The 24,383-nt window shown below is 35.5% G+C and overlaps 1 protein-coding gene across 1 annotated transcript in view; it reads left to right on the top strand.

Moving 5' to 3' along the window:
• RSRC1 (arginine and serine rich coiled-coil 1) overlaps positions 1-23,900 on the top strand; it is a 429,365-nt gene extending 405,465 nt beyond the window's left edge. Inside the window, exons 8-10 of the mRNA XM_088023061.1 lie at positions 14,818-14,924; positions 22,445-22,597; positions 23,258-23,900. Coding sequence (XP_087879187.1) covers positions 14,818-14,924; positions 22,445-22,597; positions 23,258-23,350 — 353 coding nt within the window. The 3' untranslated portion in view covers positions 23,351-23,900. The remainder of the gene's footprint in view (positions 1-14,817; positions 14,925-22,444; positions 22,598-23,257) is intronic.
• Positions 23,901-24,383: the final 483 nt, after the last annotated feature.

Raw genomic sequence — 24,383 nt, 5'->3', positions numbered from 1 at the left:
GTGCTAATTTTCACACTTATTTCACCAGTAAGTAGAGCTTCACTTGCCTACTATTTTATAACTTTATAACTTAAAATATTGTGTTTGTCATGAAAAAATACTATTAGAAGCAAATGAATGGTTAATATTAATATTACCTTGTTCCTTTAGCTGATTTCTGTCATAGAGTCATGGGCTAAAATATATATCTCATTTCCCATTTGTTAATTCCTTAATTCTTTGTTTATACTCTGCTCCTCCTCAATCTGAATGGCTCTATATAGGTCTCAATTTAATGTGGCAAATGTGGGAATTATGGTATGGTATGCTTTATTGAAATCATAATGTATTAGAAGCAGGTTAAAATGTGGAAAGTTTTCTCCATTTTTGTCAAGGTTATGATCATTATTGATGTGAGATTTTTCAACTTAAATATTTGCTACCCTCTTTTTTCTTAAAGTACAGTTTAAAAAACTAAATCATTAGGCTATCTCACCAGAATATTTTAATTGAAAAAATATATACAGCTATAAATATAATTCATAACTCTGACTTACTATCATATAATTACCATAACATTGTCAGGGAGATTTTTAAGCCTACCCAGAGTTAGCAGCAATAAATTAAACCAAATAAGAATAGTATATATTTCTTTGTATGCAGCTTGACCAACTGTATTGGAACATACAGAAACATACAGAGTTTACTTTAGGAATATAGATTTATGATTACCTATACTTAAATAATATAGATAATGTGGCAGTTAGGGACTGTAAGGACAACAAAGTATTGTCAAAATGATGGACCAAACAGAAAGAAGATTATAATTACAGACATCAGAGTTCAGTTTAGGATGTGTAGGTTTGTTGCTTCTTATAAGGATGATAGTTTGCAAAGTAGAGGTTATTCATCCATTTGATTTGGGTCTAGATGCCCCATTTCTTTTCCCTGAACAGGTAGAATTTCTCCAAGTAGTTCAGACTCTTAAACATATGCACTCACCCTTGGTTCCTTAGAAGTCCCCTGAAACACTTGCTTCTTCTATTGGTCTGTCATCCTTTATTCTCCCTTCTCTGATTTTTCTTTCATCGGTTCCACCCGAATACATTTTCCAGGCTACATTCTTTAACTAAAAAACAAAACAAAACAAAAAACTTGGCCATTGACATTTAGTCATTTAAACTCTTATCTTCTTATGTAGCAACTCCTTTATAAAGTAATATGAATGTGGCTCAATTTTTTACTCTAAAATCAGAAGAAATAAAAATTTAACATAGCAGTATCTCTTGGTAATAAATAACATTTTTACAACTTGATCCCAAAAACTATTTTTGAAGTTGATTTAAGTAATTGGCAATTGTTTCTTATTTTAAGTTTTGTACCTAACAAACTAGTATTTGGAGAGTGTCTGATTTTATTAATCATTTGTATTTCAACTTATTCCTGAAACTGAATTTCGTTATATATTACATTTTGCATCCTAATGCTAAAATTCAACATAAAGTGTTAGGAACAAAATTTCTACTAAGAATCAATTTTATTTAAAATGCAAATAACAAATAAATGCAAAGTTTCTACTAAGAATCAATTTATTTAAAATGCAAATAAAATTAAAGCAGTGTTTTAAAAGAACAAAGTCCTATGATTTACACTCCCTAATTTCAAGATTTACTACAAAATTACAGTAATTAAGACTGTAGATTACTGTAAAGATAGACATATAGATAAATGGAGCAGACTAGAGAGACCGGAAATTAATCTTTGCATATATGGCCAATTAATTTTCAACAGAACTACCAAGGCAATTCAGTGGGGAAAGGAAAGTCTTTTTAATAAATGGTGCTGAAAAACTGGATATCCTTATGGGGAAAAGAAACAATGACACTTATCTCACACCATACATAAGAATTAGCTTGAAATGTATTATAGATCTAGAAGAAAATATAGGAGAAAGTCTTTGCAGCCTTGAGGTAGGCCAATATTTGTTTGATAGACACAAAAAGCATAAAATTTAAAAAATAAACTGGACTGTTTTTAATTAAAAAGTTTTGCTCTTTGGGGCACCTGAGTGGCTCAGTTGGCTAAGCATCCGACTCTTGATTTCAGCTCAGCTCATGATCTCGGGGTCCTGGGATTGAGCCCCATGTTGGGCTCTGCACTCAGTGTGGGGTCTGCTTGGGATTTTCTCTCTCTCTCAAATAAATAAATAAAATCTTTAAAAAATAAAAATAAATAAAAGTTTTGCTCTTTGATAGACATCATAAAGAACAAAAAGTCAAGTCACAGAATGGAAGAAAATATTGGCAATATATATTGACAAAGGATTCATATTCAGTATAGATAAAGAATTATTGTAACTCAATAATAAGACAGACAACCTAGTTAAATAATGAACAAAAGATTTGAAACAATTTTAAAAAGAAGTGAATGGTCAGGGGCACCTAGGTGGTTCAGTCGGTCTATAGCACCTGCCTTCAGCTCAGGTCATGATCTCTGGGTCTTGGGATTGAGCCCTGCATCAGGCTTCCTGCTCAGCGGGGAGTCTCCTCTCTCTCTCTCTCTCTCTCTCTCTCTCCCCCTCTTCCCCTCCCCACCTCTTATTCTCTCTCTCTCTCTCTCTCTCTCAAGTAAATATAAAATATAAAAATAAAAATCTTAAAAAAAAGAAATAAATGGTCAATAGTGCTCAGTATCATTAGTCATCAGAGAAATACAATATAATCCAAATACATATAATCCAGCCATTCCAATATTATATACCCAAGAGAAGTGAAAATACACAAAGACTTTACATAAATGTTATAGTAACTTTATTCTCAAAAGCCAGAAACTGGAAACAACCCAAATGTCTATCAGCAGGTTAACGGATTGTGATTATCACAATCACAATTTGTGATTATTCACGTAACAGAATTCTACCAGTAATGAAAGGAACAAACAACAGATCTACCCAATAACACAGAGCTATATTACAAAAACATGCTGAGTGAAAAACATCAGACATGAAAGAGTATACCATTTCTATGAAATTCTAGAAAATACAGACTAACCCATACTGGGTTTCTTTAAATGCAATGATTTTATATGCTGCACTTCATTAATATAGCAAAATACTCTGCTTTTAAGAAAAGAAATTAGTATCTTCTACTGTTCACTACCATTCTCCCTACTCCATCTCTGTTTAAAAGATCAAAATTGAGGAGCATCTGAGTGGCTTAGTCAGTTAAACATCTGGCTCTTGATTTTGGCTCAGGTCATGATCTCAGAGTCATGGAATTGAGCCCCCCACCAGGCTCTGTGCTCAGCACAGAGTCTGCTTGAGATTCTCTCCCTCTCCCTCTGCCCTTCCCCCCTGCTCCCTCTCTCTCTTTCTAAAATAAATAGATAAAATCTTTTTTAAAAGATCAAAATTGCATATTAAATTTGATAAGCATGTAAAATAAGCATAAACAATCATAACTCTTCCTCATGTAAGGTTATCAGATTCAAAATCGAAGAAGAAACCTGGTTCAACGAGAACCGTATAGAATATGAAGTACAAAGACTTGGCTTCATATTCCAACTCTGCCTCTTTTGGTACCTCTTAAACTTTGGGAGTATCAAATGCTGTATTTGAAAAATGGGGATATTATTTATTACCAAAAATTATATCTGTTTCAGAATCAAAAAAGTTGTCATTTCAGCCAAAAGTCTCCAGTCCCTGGCAGATATAGGCACTAAATACATATTGGCTGAATTAATTTCAATTTGTTTCTGAACCCCAACAGTTTTTTTAATGTGTTAAGGAAATTAAGGCATGTGGAGCCATGGACTATTTTCTATAAGCTTATGAAGCCTAACACAAAATGCTTATAAGAAGAGGTCTTAGAACTCACAACTTTGTATTGACAACTTTAATATCCAAATACAATATGTTAGTTACCTACTTGCTTCTAACATCGTAAAGGAACAGATCACAAAAGACTTGAGTTGAGACTGTCTGCTTATCCTGGCAGAGCAAGTCCCTTGGTGGAAAGAATCCAAGTCCTTGCAGATTTAAGCCCCACTGCTTCTAGTCCATATGTAACTTTCTATTAAAGAAGAAATCAAAGAAAGAACTAGCCATGAGAGGAGACAGAAGATATCCTATGTTAATGATTCAAATCCCCCCCCATTTTTTTTGGTAGAAGATTCCTGAGTACACTCTCTACTCCCTATCCCAGTCTCCTGGTGTTAGGGGTAGGCAGCAGCTGCACAACTCCAAAAGGTGACTGGGCTGGCACCAAACACCAGTGCTTCTGATATTTTCCCATTAAGTTTTATTCCCCCAATAAGTTTTATTTCATTAATCTTAATGCCACATATGCACTCTTTCTCCAGCTAGTGGGTGGCCAGAACATAACAACTTGCAAACAAAGGCAAAGGCATTACTAGGTTGATATAAGAAGAGAGTTGCAGGGTTTTTGTTGGCTTTGTTTTTGTTTGTTTTATCTCCTTTGCGCCTAGGGGTGAGCATAACCAGTGCTTTTGGGGGACCATAAGGGGAGTACAACTTTTGACTTTCTCTGGGTTAGAGGAAGGAGTGGATTGCTGCCTCTGGGTTCAGTATTTGTGTCTGGAAAATCTGTCTTTTTACTAGTGTCATCCTCATATAAACTGATGCATCTGCTTTGCAAAATATACGACTGTGGAGTTCTTACATGCAATTGTAAACGCACTTTTGGATAAATGGTTCTTTTAATCTTCCAGTACTCTTCATTTTCATCTCATTCATTTCCAGGTTTCAAAACAAATTTTTTAAGTAAGGATTTAAACATAAAACATTAACCCTAGGTAAAGAACTAAGGGATTTTGATATGCCATAGTTATTCTTTTTTTAGTAGTTGTCTGACCCTTACATATGTGTATAATAGTCAGCTGCTATTAATATTCCTATTTTCTGTCATCTGTTTTAAAACTATAACTTTAATATAATGATGCATTACATTTTAATCATGTTTTACTATATTTGAAACTGAACTACCATATGAATTTGTGAGATCTTATTTTTATATTAACATCTATATTTTATAATATATGTGGTGTGTGTGTATACATATATGTTTATTGTAGATACATTTGACTACATTTATATGTTCACAAAGATTTATATAGAGGCATTAAAAAAACACACAGGCATAGTCAGTCATGGGTGTTCGTTATATAGAGAGGTTATTGGGGATGCAAAGATATAAAAGATAGAAGAACCTAGTAATTGCCTTTAAGATCAGAGCACAAAGCATTAGTTTGGATTTTACAAGGCCAGCCAGCAACAAAAGAGCAGTAATTTATGAGCTCAGCGTAAAAGAATAGCATAATTGCATTAAAAATTAATGCTAATGAACACTAAAATGGGGAAGGTGGTTATGATGAAAGTTTGTATTCATCTTCTCTGGTTTGAATGATGGCTAGTGGCTTGATTAATGGCTTAATTTCTATCAATTAGCGGGGAAAAATCTCCTGCGAGACAAGGGTAAATTGAGCATTGAATTACATATCTTGCTTTTGTGTGCTAAGAAAAAAGAGCTGCGTATCTCTGATATTAGCCACAGTGACAAATGTGGTGTGCCCTGCGATGTCTGCATTAGCTCTCCTGACAGGCAAGTTGTGTGTGGTTATGGGGTGTTTGGAGATGGCTGGCAGACAGCATTCACTGCAAGTTCTTTAGAAACACACAACTCTTCCATCTCCAGAATTTTAATTAGAGTCAATAAGAATTCTAGAATGAAAATGGACAGCAAACAGCGACTTCAGATTCTGTATTCTGCCCTTTTAATCTGGTATGCTTGAATTATATTCCTTTCTTCAGGCCTGTTAAAATAAGAAAGCTTCCAGTAGCTTTAGCTTTGTGGGAGTTATTATTTCTTACCACTCTATTAAAGTGGATTTGACTACCCATGTTTGTTACACTTGAAACAAGCATAAGACAATGGTCTTTGTAGTAGATTACATAGTGGTTATTGGTTTAGCCAAATTTACAGAAACCTCTAGTGTTTTGCAACAACAGTTGCTACACAATAAATAAAGAACAACTCTAAAGTGGTAATTTACTGCTCAGGTTGTTTTCAGGCTTCAGGGAAAGAATGCAGGTTCTCTAAAAACTTATTTTTTAATACATTAATAAAAGTTTTGGGGATGTGACATACATAATTCTTTCAAAACTTTTTCAAACGGGTAAGCTTCAAAAAATATCATTTGTAACCTAGCTCAAGATAATGCCAGAAGACCAAGATAATATTTATGGCATCTTCTCTACAAATAAAGCTAGATTGTACTGAATGAATAAGCATTACAGTGCAGAATAAGAACAATCCCAAGAACACTTATTATTTCTAGTAAATGGATGGAAAAGAGGGAAAAAATAATCTGTTGACAGGTGTGGGTAAAGAACTTAATTTGACGTGGAATTAATGATTAGATCACAGTGACTGGATCCCCCACTTCTACCACCAGCTAGTTATGTGACCTTGACCACATTACTTTGCCTTAGTTTCTCATCTGTACAATGAGAACAATAATAGGACTACCTGTCATGGTTATGAGAGTTAACTGAGGTAATCCATGTGAAGTGCTTCGCGCAGAGTGCCGTAAATGTAAGCTTCTGTTACTGCTGGGATTACTACTCCTTCCACCAGAACAGCTCATCTGGCCTTTTCAACAACCATTTAAATGAAAAATTAGCCTTTGTGACCTTCCTCACTGGAAAGGCATTCCAGGATATTGATGATCAGAACAAAGTGTCTAGAGTTGCAGACACTAAAGTAAAATACGTTTGCTTTATAACCCCATTTCTTCCACACAACTACTATTTTGGGGAGTTTGTGTTATTAGACACCATTAGGAAGCCGCAGGGCCTCCCATCTCGAATCACTGGAGGCTGGGAGGCCATGTGCCTGTGAAACACTGCTCCCCCATTCAACCTGCAGCCTTCAGTGAGTCAGGATGGACTCCAGTGTCTTGGCTTGTGATAAAACTCAGCTGAGCCTTTTGTACCTTCTCAAAGATGTGCATAGGCCTGTCCCCTCTTCCAGTCTTTCCCAGCCCTGCCACGCCACAGGTGATGCCACAAAAGGTGTGAGCTAAAGCCAGTATTACCTGGCTGAACTCAAAAAAAGGTTGCCAGCCTGAAACCATGTGGCCAGAAATTGAGAGGTTTTTATGTAACCTTCTTAGGCAACTTCCATGTCTTTACTACTATGACTAAATTAGCACTCTAGTACTATTACTAGTCTGTCATTTATTAAGTGCTTTTACTGTTTCCTTACCCTGTGCTAGCACACGTATCATCTCCTACATTTTCTTGGCTTGATCCTTCACAGGATTCTCTCTGCTGGATTCGCCATGTCAGAGGATTTCCCTGCCCATCCCATCTGAAATAGCTCCCTTTCTCCTTTCTAGCCCTCTACTGCTCTATTTTTCTTGATATTATATTATTTACATGTTTATTAGTTGTCTCTCCCATGAAAGTATAAGCTTCATGAGGAAAGAAACTTACTTGTTTCTAAACCCTTATATGTGGAACAACACCTGGTGCATTGAATGTTCTCAAATATTTGAAAGGAGGAAAGGAGAGAGAAAGGAAGGGGGGGGAGGAGAGAGAGTCATCCTCAGCTATTCTGTGATGTTTATTCCCATGCCACAGACAAGAACACTGAGGCCATTACAACTTGAACCACTTGCCCAAGGTCACACAGCTAGTAAATAGCAGAGACAGGGTTTAATCCCATAGTCTGAACCCAGAGCTATTAAAACTAACCACTTAAAGACCCTTAATTTTTTAAGTTACAAAAACTTCTTATAATTTGACATTCCCCCCCAAGAAGTTTGATTTTTTTTAATGGTTACTTTAATGTCCTTTCATTTTTAGTTGTTTTCAACAAAAGTTTATTGACTGCTTACTAAATAATAAAGCATACAACACTGAGTCCTGGAGTTGACACAAAAAGTGATGTCCTCTCTAGCTGGGGACATGAAGCTTTCACTAATGAGATTAGTATCAGTGCAAGGCAACAGATGCTAAGCGCCCAGTGAGTTACGGAAGAGGCCTCTTCCTCCCCAGTCGCGGGAGAAGGTGAAAGGGAAGACGGAGGAAAGGTGACAGCATTTTAGGTAAAAGGAGCTAAATGAGGTATTCAGTGTGTATTTTGTTTTTAATAAAGCCTAGCTTGGTACCCAGTTCACCGGTACTTATGAAGATGTTTCTCAGAAACTCTTCACTAGTACAGTCACATTAAAATTATTCCTATTACTTAATTTGATACAGAAAGCAGTTCAATATAAGATTAATCTGTCTTGGACCTTCTCCAAGGAGGGTTGTCATTGGAAGACTTCAGGAGCCTCATCGACATATACAACCTGGTCCTGTACTAACAGCTTCCAGAACAGCAACAGACCAGCCACATTCTACCTAAGAAGTTTTCTCATCTTTCAAGTCATTTGTGGATATCGGCTCTAGGAATTTGTGCCCCGGGATCTGGGTCTTATGAACAACCTTAAAATGTTGAGGTTAAATGAATTTCTAATATATGCTTTGCATGTTTTATGGAAAAAAGCTTACTTAACATGCACTGTTTCGAAGGAAAGCAACGGCTGCGTTTTGTTAAAATTTGCGTTCATGAGAAATCGTTACAATAACTTTAGAATTTCAAGTAAGCTTTGTGGCTTTTTCCAAGTAGGTTTTGTGTAGAGTAACTATCTTTGTTTGTTTATTGACCAAATCCGTTGTTTGCTTTTTTTTTTATTCTTGTAACAGCACTTGAAAATGTTTTACATTTCAAAGACTATTTTGCTTTCAGTATTGATATTTTACCATAAACAAATTTCATGGATGTTTCCATTCTTGACTAAAATTTGAGTCAACTTAAACTGAAAATAAGATATTCTTTTGTATTATTCATGTATTTATAGCAGTACTATTAGTATATAAATATTTTTTTACTGGAAGAATAGCATGAGTACCTCAATAACTATGAGGCCAACTGACCCAAACTCTTTGTAACATAAAATGCATTTTAACTTTAGGGAAATTCATAAAATATTAATATTCAGAAGGAGTCAGTTGAAGATGAGATTTTCATGTGTAAGATACCTTTCATGAAACCCATCTTGGCGGTTATCCCATGATTACATCTTGGGTAATAGTGCCACCTGCTGTTCTCAGCGTGGCATTGCTGCCAGTTTAGAGAGTGGTTTGTGTCTACAAATGGAATATAGATTAAAATTTTGTCTTTTCAAATAAAAGGTTTATATTGGACCTTAACATCTGTACTAACTAATCTTTGTGTATCATTTGATAATATTTCTTAAGTCTGTAACAGTTGTATCATGTAACATTTCAAATATAACTTGAAGTGGTTGGTGAGCCTAATTTGTATAATGTAACATCAACAGTAATGAGCAAAATGTTTAATTTTAATTTTTTATCACAAAAGGAACAAAATGATTTTCCACACGGTGAGTTAGTACTGATTGTTTTTAGTCTGTGACTTTGCTTTCTGACTCCAGTATTTTTTGTTTTAATATGAAATATGTATCCCTTCTACTGAAATTGTACCAACTACTTATGAAAGTCATTTTATTTACCAATAATGTGTTTATCAGAAATGCTAATAGATATCTTTCCTTCGTGTTTACCAAGTTAATGTTTAAAAACATCCTATAATTTTGATTCTTCCAGTAACGTTGTTCCTTGTCTTTATTTTTACCTCACGGCTGGTGAATACAAGATACTTTATATGCTAGGCATTCATGCCAAGCATATAAATGATGAGTAGTTTTCATTCACATTTTTCCTATTCTTAAAATTGGTAAAGAGTTTTTCAGTGACAAATTGGCATGTTAAACTTAAGAGCCTTAATTTAAAACAATTTACTGTATCTTATTGATGTGTTTAATTCTGCTTCCCAAAATGACAGGATTATATTCAAGACCTATATTTGTGGACGTTGATACTTGAATTTTGAGTATGAAGCCCTTTAAAACATGTTTTATGCCTGTTTTCAAACAGCATGAAGCTGAGCTATTTACAAGGCTAAAAATGTAAACCTCCCATGAATTTTTCAAATTTTAACTTAAATATCTCTCTCTTACTCTTTAATCTAAATATCGCTGGTAAAATGTTCCCACATTGAAAGGTAAAAGCTACGTTGGTTTATTTTCATATTGTAAGTCAGGCAAACTGGCTTTCTTATCCGCCCTGTCACTTTGTTAGTCCTGAAATGATCTTTAAAGAAACACAAAGATAACGTTCTGGTTTTCTCTAATCTTTTTCCTTCCTCCCTTTATAATTTCTCCAATGCTATTTTGTTAAACATGCTGGCCCTTGGGCCAGCTCCTGTGATAATACTTTTATTTGTATTAGGAGCTGGTTGTATGTCCATATTTGAAGCTGCAAACACTATAAGCTTTAGACATCAAGTACTATTCGTGAGCTCACCTCCGATTTTTAATACTAATGGTGTGCTTTGTAAATCCAAATGAGAGAATATGTCAGAGAAAAAACCCAAGACTTCAAATAGTTGATACATATGAGACATCATCCTGAAGTCTGAAATACTATCTTTTGGTTGGGAATCAATGATGGTGAAATAATCATGAGACTAACTAAGACCTATACAAACAAGTGTATTTTCACGTTGACAAATTAAAGTTGGAATACATGGAATGGTATCCATTATGACTTTTCTCTGCCATATTAACACTATTATACATATAAGTAATAAAAAATATCATCCACTGGTATAAGTGGAGTTAATAGTTAATAAATTAGCTAGGCAAAGAATCTTCTCATTTCATACGCTCAATTAGTACACTGCCTAATTAAAATCCACAGGAACTTTTATTCTAAAGCATCTGGAACTATTTGCTCATCCATGACACTCTAACAGTACTTGCTTTTATGTTGTAAAATATATTCTTCCTAAGTTGGGAGTGTTGGCTCTAGCAGCGATTACTTCCAAACATTCCATGCATTATTTTTCACATGAGAAAGGACTGGTTAGAGCTGTCAGGGACACATCTCCAGAAGACTATCTTTCCCCTAAATAAACTGGAGGTTGCAGAAGTCTTATATAATTACAATTTACAGTTGGCCAAAAGTTGAAACAAAGATTTTTCATAAATTGTTAATTTTTATTGAAATTACTAAACCAAATTTCTTTTCATACTCTTTATAACACTTAGCATTTTAAGCTTAGATCTGCTGGGATGTAAAAATCACTTTAATGCAAACAACTACCTTATTGTCAAACCACTCTTTATGGTTGTTTCTTAGAATGTAAATCTAGTTATTGTCTGTGAAGTCTAAAAATCCCAAAAATTTTTAGGTGCTTGTTGAATATACAGTGGCTCCTAATTTAGCTATGTATTCATAGCAGCTTAGAGCAAGAGTTTAAACAGTGAGTGTGTGAACCATAATGTTGCATTTTTCCTGCCCAGCTTAGCATGTGAAAAAAAAGAAACAAAAATATGAAACAATACATTTCTTAAAGCACTAATTGGAAAAGCAAAAGACTGAAAACAACTCAGATGGCCACCAATAAGGCATTGGTGGAAAAAAGCTATCATAAAACCATAAAATAGATAACTATACAGCTGTAAAATAGAATGGGGAAGTCTCTATACTGGGGTAGGGTGATATTGAAGACATAATGTGTGGTATGTTAATTTTGTATAAGAAAGAAGAGAATATGTATACTTATATTTTCAGAAAGAAACAAAGGAAGGATAAAAACCAAAACCTAATAAAAATGGCTAACTGTGGATTGGAGGAAGAACTGAAAGAATGGGATAGGAAAGGAAACCTAGACTCTTCTGAATGATGTTTTGTGTTTTGACTTTGGAATCATGTGTTTTATGCAACTAAAAAGCAAATATTAAAGACAAGAAACAACAAGTGTTGTCAAGGACATGGAGAAAAAGGAACCCTCGTGCACTCTTGGTGGGAAGGTAAATTGGTGCAGTCACTCTGGAAAAACAGTATGGCGGTTCCTCAAAAAATTAAAAGTAGAATTACCACATGGTCCAGTAATTCCACAATTTCACTACTAAGTATTTACCCAAAGAAAACAAAAACACAAATTCAAAAAGATATATGCACCCCTATGTCTATTGCAGCATTATTTACAGTAGCCAAGATATGGAAGCAACCTAAGTGTCCACTGATAGGTGAATGGGCAAAGAAGATGCGGTATGTGTACACACACACACACTGGAAAATTACTCAGCCATTTTAAAAAGGGATGCAATCTTGCCATTTGCAACAACATGGATGAACCTAGAGTCTATTATGCTAAGTGACATAAGTCAGACAGAAAAAGGAAAATACCATATGATTTCACTTATATGTGGAATCTAAAAAACAAAACTAGTGAATAACAAAAAGCAGAATCAGATCTACAAATACAGAGAATAAACTGACAGTTGCCAGAGGGGAGGAGGGTTGGGAGATGGGCAAAATGGGTGAAGGGGAGTGAGAGGTACAGGTTTCCAGTAATGGAATGAATAAGTCCATTCATATATAATGCTATTATAATACCATTGACTATATTCCCTATACTATACCTTTTGTTCCTGTACAAAAGGTATAGTATAGGGAATATAGTCAATGGTATTATAATAGCATTTTATGGTGATGGTAGCTACGCTTGTGGTGAGCATGGCGTAACATATAGAATTGTTGAATCACTGTGTTGTACAACTGAAACTAATGTAACATTGTGTTTCAGCTGTATTCAAATAATATATATTAATCACAAGGACAACAGAACAAAAACCAAGATCTAAATCAGAAATGAATTGAAACAAATTAAACCTAGCTAGATATCTAGTTGGTAGCATAATCACATGGAGAATTATTTCAGGTAACTTTAGAGTATACTGTTTTGACATTTCATCAGTGGAATAATTCCTGAGATAAAAAGAACCATAAAGAAATTTTAAACTGTATTAATTCATCTTATTAATAGTGATATTAATCTTTTTATTTTGAAACTAATGCATACTCGACTCATTAAGAGAAACGAGTAAGTACTTTTGGTCATATCATTAAGATTTTTAAAATGAGAAAAGATAATACAAATATAAAATCAGAGACTTTAAAATTCCTCTAATCTTTAATTTGATTGATAGTATCAGCATGAACTCGTATTACTTTTTTTTTTCTTAAAATATGCATTTCCTACCCCACCCACTGAAAAAGCTGAGAAGCAGTGACAATCCAGGAACAGTGTACACCCCTGGTGCCCAAGTTACTGTTTTTAAACATCATTCCCCACTAAAAGCAGTCCGAGCCTTTTGGAGAAAGAGCTAATTTCAGGTCTTGGGCAGGAACTGTACAAGATGAGCCCAGAACTTCTTGTCACCCCTTAATTATAAGGGATCATATCAAAAGGATGCAGGACAAACTTCAGGAGGTCCCTACTACCCAAAGGCAGAATAATTTGAGCAACAAAATATGAAAATGATTACATGGGGTAAAATATGTTAAGTGTATAAATATTCAGGAACTCATAATGCTCACCTTTGGATCAAAATTGACAAGTAAAGAGAAAATTAAACATTTATTCTTCCTCTCCTGTACAGACTATTCTTTACAGTCAGCAAGGGAAGTTCTTCACAGCAGAGGAATCAAAGCTAATAAATGCAGGGAGAATAATAAAATTGGAAAATCACCATTTTGCAACATCTCATGAAATAATGGATCTAATCAACAAACATTAATGTCTGCCAAAAGCATTAAGTGAATGGTTGGTGAAGAACTTTATAATAGGGCCAGGCTGACATCACCTTGGACCCACTGATCAATCTTAACATCTTTAAAATTGGGAGAAGCATATCCCGATACTGTGTAATGGGAATTATGCATCATCACCTATGATGTATCCTTGACCAAAAGAAATTGAACCTGAATCTTATCCAGCCTCTAGACCTAACTATTGGTTTACACAAAATATGAGGAATAGAGGAACATATTAAATGACATCATAAGAATAAAATCAGCCAGATCTAGAATGTAGATTTTCAAGTGTAAATGATCCATTCTCTTCAATAAAAAAATAGCAATGAAAGGGAGGGCCTGAAGACTGTCAGTGATTAAAAGGGATTTAAGATACTTGTCAACCAAGTCTAATGTGTGGACCTTGTTTGGATCCTGTTTCAAACAAACTACCTGTAAAAAGAAATTTTTTTTTGGATAATCAGTGAAAATTAAACATGGACTCTATAAGATGATATTAAGGCATTGTTGATAATATTGTTGGATGTGAAGATGGTAGTATAGTTATATTACTATTTGTTTTTTTTAAGTCCTTATCTGAAATGCCTACTAAATATTTAGGGGTGATATGGCACGATGTCTGGGAGGTACTTTTGAGTACTCCAGATCTACCTAAAAAAATGAAATGAGGATCAATAAATAAGTAACAGAGTTCATGACTATAGAAGCTAGGTGATGGGTGCAGGTGGATTCATTGTGCTGTTAATTCCTTTTATATGTATTTCCATAATAAGGTTTTTTTTTTTAATTTTTAAAGCCCTCCCATGAGATTAGCCCAGATTAGATTGGATCATTATAGCAGTACCTTCTCAGCCATGTTTTATTAGGTTTTAGGTGAGAGACTTGGTGTGTAGGAATGTGTATTTGTGGATCTCAAGGGGAAAATAGTTTTTTTATTAGAGCTTAACTATAACATCTTTTCATCCAGTTAAATTCCAGAAGTCATAAAATTACTTCATAGAAAGAAAGAACCTTGCTTAGGATACTGTTGTTAACAAGCTTACACACCAAAATACACTGACATTATACCCTTTTTTTTTTTTTAGACCAAGCCACCCTGGTTGAACAAGTAAAAAGAGTAAAAGAAATTGAAGCCATTGAAAGTGATTCTTTTGTTCAGCAGACATTCAGATCAAGTAAAGAAGTCAAAAAGGTAAGTTTTCATCCAGACATTATGAATAAGCCTTTAGAATCCCACTGAGGAAATGCTTTATTAATGGATTTTACTTAAATGTAAGTGCTTCTTCTAACAGGTAGATGAAGTAGGGTGAGCGAGTGTCAGTGTGTTATTGAGAGAGAGAGAATGAATCAGTGAGAAGCAGTTCAAGTTTAACTTGTAAAAATATATCTGATGCCATTTTTTATTTTAAAATTCACTGAGAAGACAAAGTAAAATGTCAACAGTTCTAAAGCAGTAATATGCATTTCATGAACACACAGTTTTCTTTTCAAGTGTCTACATCTACTTTCTGAATTGACACTGCTAGAGAAAAGTTAGAAGAGATCTTTAACAACCCGATTATTACCCAAATAGTAACATGTGTGCACTCTTTGCCCAGATTGGTATCACTTATTAAACTCCAGTAAAAGGAGTTTTGATTGGCATTTTATTTCTGTTGAATATTGCATGTATTCTTTCAATTATTATCAGGACCACCTTTAGGAATCTGTTCCTTTAGTCAGAAAAGGCATTCTACTGTGAGATACATGTATTCTTTAATAACATACATGTAATAAAGACATAGTATTGTTACCACCTATTCAAAAATATTCTACAGCCGTAAATATATTAACGACTGTATAGCATCCTGCTGACAAATTTATCATAATTCATTTATTTTTTTCCTCTGACACTAGATAATTTAAGTAGTTGTAAGCTTGAAGGTATTAATACATGTTTGTAAATATCCATTATTGTCCCCATAAGATCAATTTTTCAAGATGGAGTTACTTGCTTAAGGTTAATATTATTTATTTCTACACATGTTCCCAAAGTCATCCTCCACTAACGTCCCAGTCCAGATTTTGCCCACAAGTCCAAGGAGAGGTCTGCCTCTCACACCCTGGTTAACACCAAGTCCTTTTTCACATTTACTTACCTGATAGGTAGTCAGGCAAAAATTGACCTTTTGTCTTCCTATTAGCATTTCTTTTGTTGCTTGTGATATGAACGTCTTTTCAGTTACCATATACTTTTTAAATCTTCCTGGAGAAGTGACTTGAGCATGTGCTGGTGCTTAGGTGCACAGCACCAGCCATCCCTGGTTAACCCATGGTCCCTGCCTTCATTTGCTGATTTCATTTGAACTTTTTGTAAAAGTTAGCCGCCACAACTCCTAAAAAATGGTGGAACTGTAAAATGGACATCCATAAGTATAGTTGCTCATTTTATTTACTAACTTACTCTTGAATATCTTACATATTAAAAGGTCATTCATATGTCCTAAAACAATGGTAATTTACTTTTAAATTTACTTTCCTAATATTTGTTTTCTGAGGTTCACCCTGACTTCCCAGCTCTTACTGGACTCAAGATAAACAGCATTTTCTTTCTGTGGAAATACTTATTCCTCTCTAGTAAATACACCAGGTTTTCCTCTACATACCTTTTTCCCTTTTGATACTAATTATTAATAATAAACTTATTTTTGGGCGCCTGGGTGGCTCAGTCGGTTAAGCGTTCTGCCTTCTGCTCAGGTCATGGTCCCAGGGTCCTGGGATCGAACCCTGCCTTGGGCTCCCTGCTCAGTGGGGAGTCAACTTCTCCCTCTGCCCTTCCCCCCCAGCTCATGATCTCTTTCTCTCAAATAAATAAAATCCTTTAAAAAAATTTAAAAATAATAATAATAATAAACTTATTTTTAATTCCATTGTTTTTCCTTCAAAATACTGGCAGCTCCTCCAATAACTAGCAAAACCAGCAATGAGCAAGGAAATTGATCAGAAGTGTACCTGATAAAGAGGAAAGAGGATGGGGCTTTGGACTCAAAGAGATCTGAGTTTGAATCTTAACTCTCACACTTCCTGCCGTGATTTATGGTCTTTAGCAAGCTTCTCAACTTCTTCATCCCTCAGTTTCCATATCCATAAAATAGAACCAATAATACCTACTTTTGGAGTTGTTGAGGAGTAAATATAATGAGTATCAAATATCTAACATGGTTCTTGATCCCATAAATGCTTATTTTTAAATAACATACTCTAGCACCTAAATTATTCTATATCTAAGTACATTCTGTAAACTAAGCATAGTGCTTAAAAACTTCTACCGTAGGTGCTCAGTCTGTCTTTTTTCTTTTTTTTTTTTTTTTAGATTTATTTATTTGACAGAGAGAGACACAGCGAGAGAGGAAACACAAGCAGGGGAGTGGGAGAGGGAGAAGCAGGCTTCCCGCTGAGCAGGGAGCCTGATGCGGGGCTCGATCCCAGGACCCTGGGATCATGACCTGAGCCGAAGGCAGACGCTTAACGACTGAGCCACCCAGGCGCCCCAGTGCTGAGTCTGTCTTAAGTATCAACACCTTACCCCATTTACATTTTTTTAATATTCCCCAAGTTTCCATGCTCACCAGTAAGGGAGACCTCTTGCTGAGAAAACAGAAAATCTTTAGATCTGGTTTTACCTTTAAAGTCTTTTGAAAGGTATAAATGTAAAATATCTGTATATTTCAATTCCAGAATTAGTAATGTTTTCACCTCATTGTATCCCCTAGAAAAGTTTTGAAAGATTATTTCCCCTTAACCTCTGAAGGTTATCAATCTTAAGCTAATGGACTAAATCCAAGAGGAAAAAGTCTTCCTAAATCTCTAACAAAAGCCTGTGTAGTTAAATGGCTTTCCGTGGGACCAATATAAAGGAATTTCACCTATATCTCTGATCAAAGGGACCATCATTATTCATTATTTTAATAACTAGTTCCCGTTGTTTTAGTGTTCAGTGCCGAATTGGAATGTTCACTCACCTTCAGTATGGCTTTTCTTGCACTTCTAATTCAGATGCCACCATCAGGGATAGAGAGGATTAAGTTGAAATAGGGGCCTCTAGGGGCACCTGGGGGGCTCGGTTGGTTAAGCATCTGACTCTTGATTTCAGTTCAGGTCGTGATCTCAGGGTTGTGAGATTGAGCCCCATGTGAGGCTCTGCACTCAGTGGGGAGTCTGCTTGAGATTGTCTCTCTCCCTTTCCCTCTGCCCCTCCCCCCAACACATGCTCTCCCTCTCTCTAAAATAAATAAATAAATCTTTTTTTAAAAAAAGATGAAATAGGGGCCTCTCAATTTCATAAGGAATGTTCATGAATCTGTGTAAGAAAAACCCATCCACTGTTTCAGCTGTCTTTTAAAAGAGGTGGCCCTTAACAATAATTTACACAAAGAAATAAAATCAATTCTGGAAGGCCTTGAGCTGGCTAGTTCTAGATTGAATGAGTATGAGGGAGAAGCAAAAGCAACCTAGAAATATTAATCCAGCACTGTGAGTTGAGCCACTTAAAAATGTATGTAATTAAAATATTTTACCAACATTTTTATTTCTTTCCTCTAAAATTAAAACCAAATAACAATAAATCTTAGGTTTAGCAGTTGGGAAGCAGTGGTCAAAAGCATGAGATGTAGGGTCAGACAGATGCAGGGTCAGGTCTGATTCTGCCATTTACTGGCTATGTGTCCTTAAACCACATGATAACCCCATGGCTCTCGTATCTTAAAGGGGAGGTAATACCCCTGGCAGAAGTTTTTATAAGGATGAGCAAGATACTTTACATAAAATAGTTAGCCAAGCACCTGACACTCAGGAAATAAAAGCTGTTATTATTCTTCCTCTTCCTGAATGCTGAGGGCTGCATTTGTCTCTGGCTTCCTTAAAAGGAATTGGAGATGCAAGGATTCTCATTTTGGTTGGGTCACAGCTTGTTTTATGTAATTTTTTATGGTTTATAGATCCTACAATTCTCACTGGAGGCTTGGTGGCCTATTGTATTCCTAAGCAAATAATTAAAAACTTACTTTACAGCTTTATATAGTAGCTTACTGGTTTAGTGTGCAGACATCAGCTTTGGGCCAATTTGTTTCAACCCAGCATTTGGAAACATTAAAGCACAAGCAAATGATGTAAAACAATGTTGTAACATAGCCCCATTTTGATTTTTATATTTAAATAACTTAAAGTGACTAAAATAATAATGGCTACCATTAATACTAGACATTTAGCGTATGTAAGTTATCTAAAATCCCAGTAACCTTTATTTAAAACTAAGCAAGCTAAGGCTCAGCAAATTTTATTACCCATGGTCAAAGTGCTAATAAATGGCAAGAAAGAGCTTCCACACAAAATTTATTCAACTCCGGAGCCCTTGTTTGTTTTTACTCATCCAGTGTCTCTCATAATTGTGAACTCAGTGCACGTTCCCTATTGAAGTATAAAGAAAGCATTCACTAACGGGGGAGTAAGCTAAAAAAAAGAAGAAGAAGATGGCATTTACGTTGGTGAATGTACAACAGTCTAAAGTATTAGCCATCTAACACTGGACTTGTATTAGTCACTGCATTTCAAAATGATCAGAAAAGCAGGGATGGGCCAACAGTGAATAAATTTACACTCAACTGTAATATAAAGCAGAGGGCCAATTTATTAGTTTAGAAAACGGTATCCTTTTCCAGTTTCCAAAATGTCTGTGTCTGCAATATAAGGTAGCGATTCAGGATGCCCAAGAAGCTGAATTATTTATCAGGAGATTACTTAGCAAAGGGAGGTAAATTATCTTGAGGACCATTTCATCCAGATCATGGGGAGATAGGGGCTATCCCTGATGCACACCAAAGACTAATTCTCTTGAGGACTAAATTACTCATGACCCAGGTTTCAACGTCTTTCTCTTCTGGACAGTTCTACACACACTGGCATACATTTTGTGTTTCTGAAAAAGGCTTCTCTATACTAACCACCCCTTCAGTTGATAGAGTCTTTCTTCAGCTGTGTGAATTCCACTAATTAAGCTAAGGAGCTGTTACCAGAAAGTGGCTATTACCAGTAACATGCTAGACATTGTGTCTCTGTCAACACATATCAATTTAACAGGTTAACTCTCTGCAATCATCTCTCTCTTGTGTGAGTAGATAATTGATAGTTCCTGCTATATCATCTTCAGGAACCAAGATGCAGTTTGTTTCCAGACTTCTGTCCCAAGTAAGCTTATTGCCAGTTATTCAACCCTAAAATTGTTGTAGCTGGCAGATATCCACCTATGTTCAGAAAGAGGATAAATAACCCTAAGCAGCAGGGTCTAACTTACTCTTTTACTTGGAAGTACATTTTAAAACAAGTTTTCCAAACTGAACCACCAGGTGGCAGTGCTACTCAAAGCCAGATACTTGATAGTGACCATGTTGTGGGTTTTTTTATAGTCAAAATTTCTCCAACAGTTTTCCTCACTTAAATAAAGAAGCAATTTATGATTCCTGTCATATATTTTTTAATTATCCATTTAAATAATAACTTCCATGCTCTGATCCTAATCTCTGAAAACTTTACCTGAAATATACATAAGTACTTTTCCAAGAAAATGTTAATGTACTGTATGTATAAACAGAACGAGACCAGGTCATTTTTATAATAGAATGTTATCTCTGCCTCCTGAATATGTGCGATCCACATCTTTGGCAACTAGAATAACAACACTCCACAGTTCTTCAATACTGCCAGTCTCCTAGCTGCGCCCTATGAGGCACGGCTCAGACAGGCGGAATGACGTGCTCATCTGTTCTCTGCATGCAGCATAGACCACCAAAAAATGATGTCTGAGCCTCATTAGACTGACATACTTCCCACCTTCCCCTGTGTGGAATGTTGGGCTTTACTGATCTACGTCCTCCGTTTTATAAAGGGTCAGTATAATAGCACACAGGGCTGTAGGCCTTCTAGGCCTAGCATGTTGGAAACATAGAAAGGTTTGACGCCTGGGGGTGGAGGTGGGCGGAGTATTGGCTTCAAAATACAAGAAGAAAACTGCCAGATTTAACAGTTATTTCTTTAAGTATCTCTGTGTCCCTTGTTACAATGTGTGATTATATCTTTATTTTGGTATCTATTTGTAAGTTATCTGTCAGTTCCATTAGCAAAATGTAATCTCCACTTGGTACCGGGAACATACCTATTCTACTCTCCCTTGTGTACCCAGTGCTTAGCAGTTAGTAGCACTCAATAAATACTGAAGATGGATATCCAGTTCTAAGATAAATCATTCCAAGAAAGGATTAACTAATTTGTGTAGATTTCATTTTCTAGATGTTTTTCCCAGTGACATCTGTTTTACCCTTCACTCAGAGAAGTAGATGTTCAGAAGTAGCTACATTAAAAGAAAATGGAGGTTCAAAAAGTACACATACAGAACCAGTAGCTGTAGAAAAAGGGCCAAATGGTGGAATTAATCTCCCAGTCATCTTGGGTTTTTTTATTTTAATTTCCGATTTCAGCTTCTCATCTAGTCCATTTCATGTTACCCCTGCAGCCTTGCTGCTGATTAGCCACCTCCCTGGCCTTTTGCTTTCCCAGACAGGGAAGTATGGGAATTAACCCAAGAGAGCACAGTACGACTGGCTTCTTCCAGGCAGCAGCAACGATTTATCAGTCCTCATGTCCGCAGCCCTGAGCCCAGTGCCTGGCGCTTAGTATTCCGTGATGGAATATTATCATTCAGCAATAAAATGGAATGACATACTGATACATGCTTCAGCCTTTCATGGAAGAACCTTGAAAGCATGCTCAATGAAAGAAGCCAGTCACAGAAAACAAAACAAACCCACAACAAGAAACTACATAATGTATGATCTTTTGTATGAAGTGTCCAGAATAAGCAAATCCACAGTGACAAAATAGATGAGTGGTTGCATAGGGATGGGGAGGCTGGGAGAAATGGGGAGCAGTGACTGCTAATGGGTATGGGGTTTTGTGGGAGGAGGATGAAAATGTTCTGAGGTTGCTTGTGGTGTTGGTCGCAAAACTCTGTGGATATGCTAAAAGCTATATGAATTGTGATATGTGAATTATATTTCATTGAGGCTGTTATTTAAAAAGCAAAAACAGGGCGCCTGGGTGGCTCAGTCAGTTAAGTGTCTGCCTTCAGCTCAGGTCGTGATCCTGGGGTCCTGGGATCGAGCCCTACATCGGGCTCCCTGTTCAGCGGGGAGTCTGCTTCTCCCTCTCCCTCTACCCCTCTCCCCTGCTTGTGCTCTCTCTCTCATACTCTCGCTCTCTCTCAAATAAATATTTTAAAATAATAATAATAAAAATAAATAAAAGCAAAAACAAAATAACCTTTGAATTTGCTTTTCATCTCTAAAGAGACCAAATGAATGCTGGAGATTTGTTGCTTGTTTTGACTAATAGAATTTAGATTTATGAAATGTTTTTCTATAGTATAGACACCTAAGTCCCAATTTCTCAAGAAAAATATGCTGATCATAAAAAAAAAATCAACATTTTCTCCATGTTTTTGTATTTTTTTGCTTATTTTCAGAATTGTTTCTTACTCAATCACCCAGGGTCCTTTTATGATTAATATTATCTCAAAGGAGACTAAATGAACAATTACTATTCCAAATAAAAAATATTGTTAAGGCAGAATTTTAGTTGTGTATTGTGATCTAATTAATAAAACATTTATGTATCATGTTTCAGTCTGTGGAGCCTGGTGAGGTGAAGCACGCAGCTGCGACATCAGGACCAGCAACAGTAGTTCCTGACCCTCCCAGTAGTGAAAAAGAAATAGACCCCAGCAGCATCCCCACTGCCATCAAGTACCAAGATGACAACTCTCTGGCCCATCCGAATGTAAGATCCTTAGATCTGAAGAATGTCCACTGAAGTCTAGTTGACTGAAATGAATTCGAACTATTGTCATTTTGTGCTGGTGACAAAAAGACTGTTGGAGGAAATGGATTCATATATTACTATTTGCTAGAAATAAGCAGCTGACCCCCGTCCCTTAGAGCAGTGACATGGATTTGAATCTGGTATGATCCAAATCGTGTTGTCTGACTTCTAGAAGTAGTGTTCCTATGCTTAACAAAAATAGGCAAAAAGAAGAGTTTGGTTGGTTGGTTTTTTTAAATCTGGCACTAAAAGATCTAAATCTGCCTCAGCTCTCATTGGTTCATTGAACTGAGCCTGTCATGGACATCGTATTTTGCTATCTACTCTGAAGTCGTGTCATTCCACTGTGTCTCTGAGAAAAAGTGTAGGAAATAAACTTCACAAAACACGGCGTAAGATTGTTAACAAAAAATGTTGCTATTACTCTTTTTCTCCAAGACTTTCTGAACATTATTAATTCCAAATAGATTATCTTCAGTTGAGAAGTCACCAAAAGTTAACAGTATCCAAATCTTGTGCTAAAAGATGTATTCTGTAAAGATAATTTATGTTACATAAGGTCAAATCCAAGTTATTGGCAAACAATAACATTTTTCTTTTTTCTTTTTCTTATTTCAGTTATTTATTGAGAAAGCTGATGCTGAGGAAAAGTGGTTCAAGAGATTAATTGCTCTCCGACAAGAAAGGTTAATGGGCAGTCCTGTGGCCTAAGTAATATATTTATGGTTGAATTAATAGTAACATTGGAAATTTAGGTTTTTAAATCCCAATATTAACTTTTTACTCTTAAAAAGCAGTTAGCTGATTATGTGAAAAGGTAATATTTCATTCATTTCTCATGTAGGCTTGAATATTTGTTGATTTGAACTTAATCAAACATTGTGAATATTAAAACTAGTGTAAAATTTAACAATGCATGAAAATATCATATTGTTAATAAAGTTAATCCTAAAAATATCAGTGGTAAAATAAATGGTACACAGTAGTGTTTGAGTAAAATTGGAAAAATACCAAGTCGTGACAATTTTGATTAATCATGCATATGTAAGAATCAGACTATATGCTATCCATGTGAGATTTCATCTTCCATGTATTATGAAACCATTTTTGAATTTTATTTCAGCTTATTGTAAAAATTTAGGCAGAATAAAAAGCACTGTAAACAATCTAAGTAGAATGAGCATGTTAATCCTAGAGGAAAAAAATATTTTTTGAAAAACATTTCTTGAAAATTAAATAAATTGATGATTTATTGCTTAGAGATCAGCATTTACTAAGTGTTCCTTTTAAAAATGTTAGCAGATTCCAGCTCATTCCTCTAGAAACCATATGTTCATGGTAGACCTCATCAGTTGACCAAATACCCGTGATGGAGAAATCATTTCTGAGAAAGCTGGTAAGAGCTCTCACTTCAGTCTTACTTACCCAACTGCTATTCCCTACAGAGGAAGCCAGCTAATTGTAATTTTGATAAAGCTATCTGTCATTGTAGAATACCTTTCTCTAGTAGCTGAATGAAAATCAAGTATGCATTCCATACTAAACATGCCAGAGATAAAGATTTCTAGGCCTTGCCTTACAAAACTAGTTTTCAGCAGCTGATGTGAATATTTCCCTTCTCTTTTGTTCTGTTGTCTGGTCTCACTCTAATTTGGTCTCTATGAAGACTGTGCCTTGGAATACAAGATAAACCTGAAAAGTTTTTAGGAGAAGATTACCAATATATAGGACACCTTAAAGCCAT

The sequence above is a fragment of the Eumetopias jubatus genome, unplaced genomic scaffold (assembly GCF_037043125.1).
Source record: "Eumetopias jubatus isolate StellerSeaLion01/CBP00866 unplaced genomic scaffold, mEumJub1_p1.0 scaffold_1, whole genome shotgun sequence".
In the NCBI taxonomy this organism is placed as follows: Eukaryota; Metazoa; Chordata; class Mammalia; order Carnivora; family Otariidae; genus Eumetopias; species Eumetopias jubatus.
Note: the sequence above shows the minus strand (reverse complement) of the source record. Positions and strands in the feature narration are given on the sequence as shown.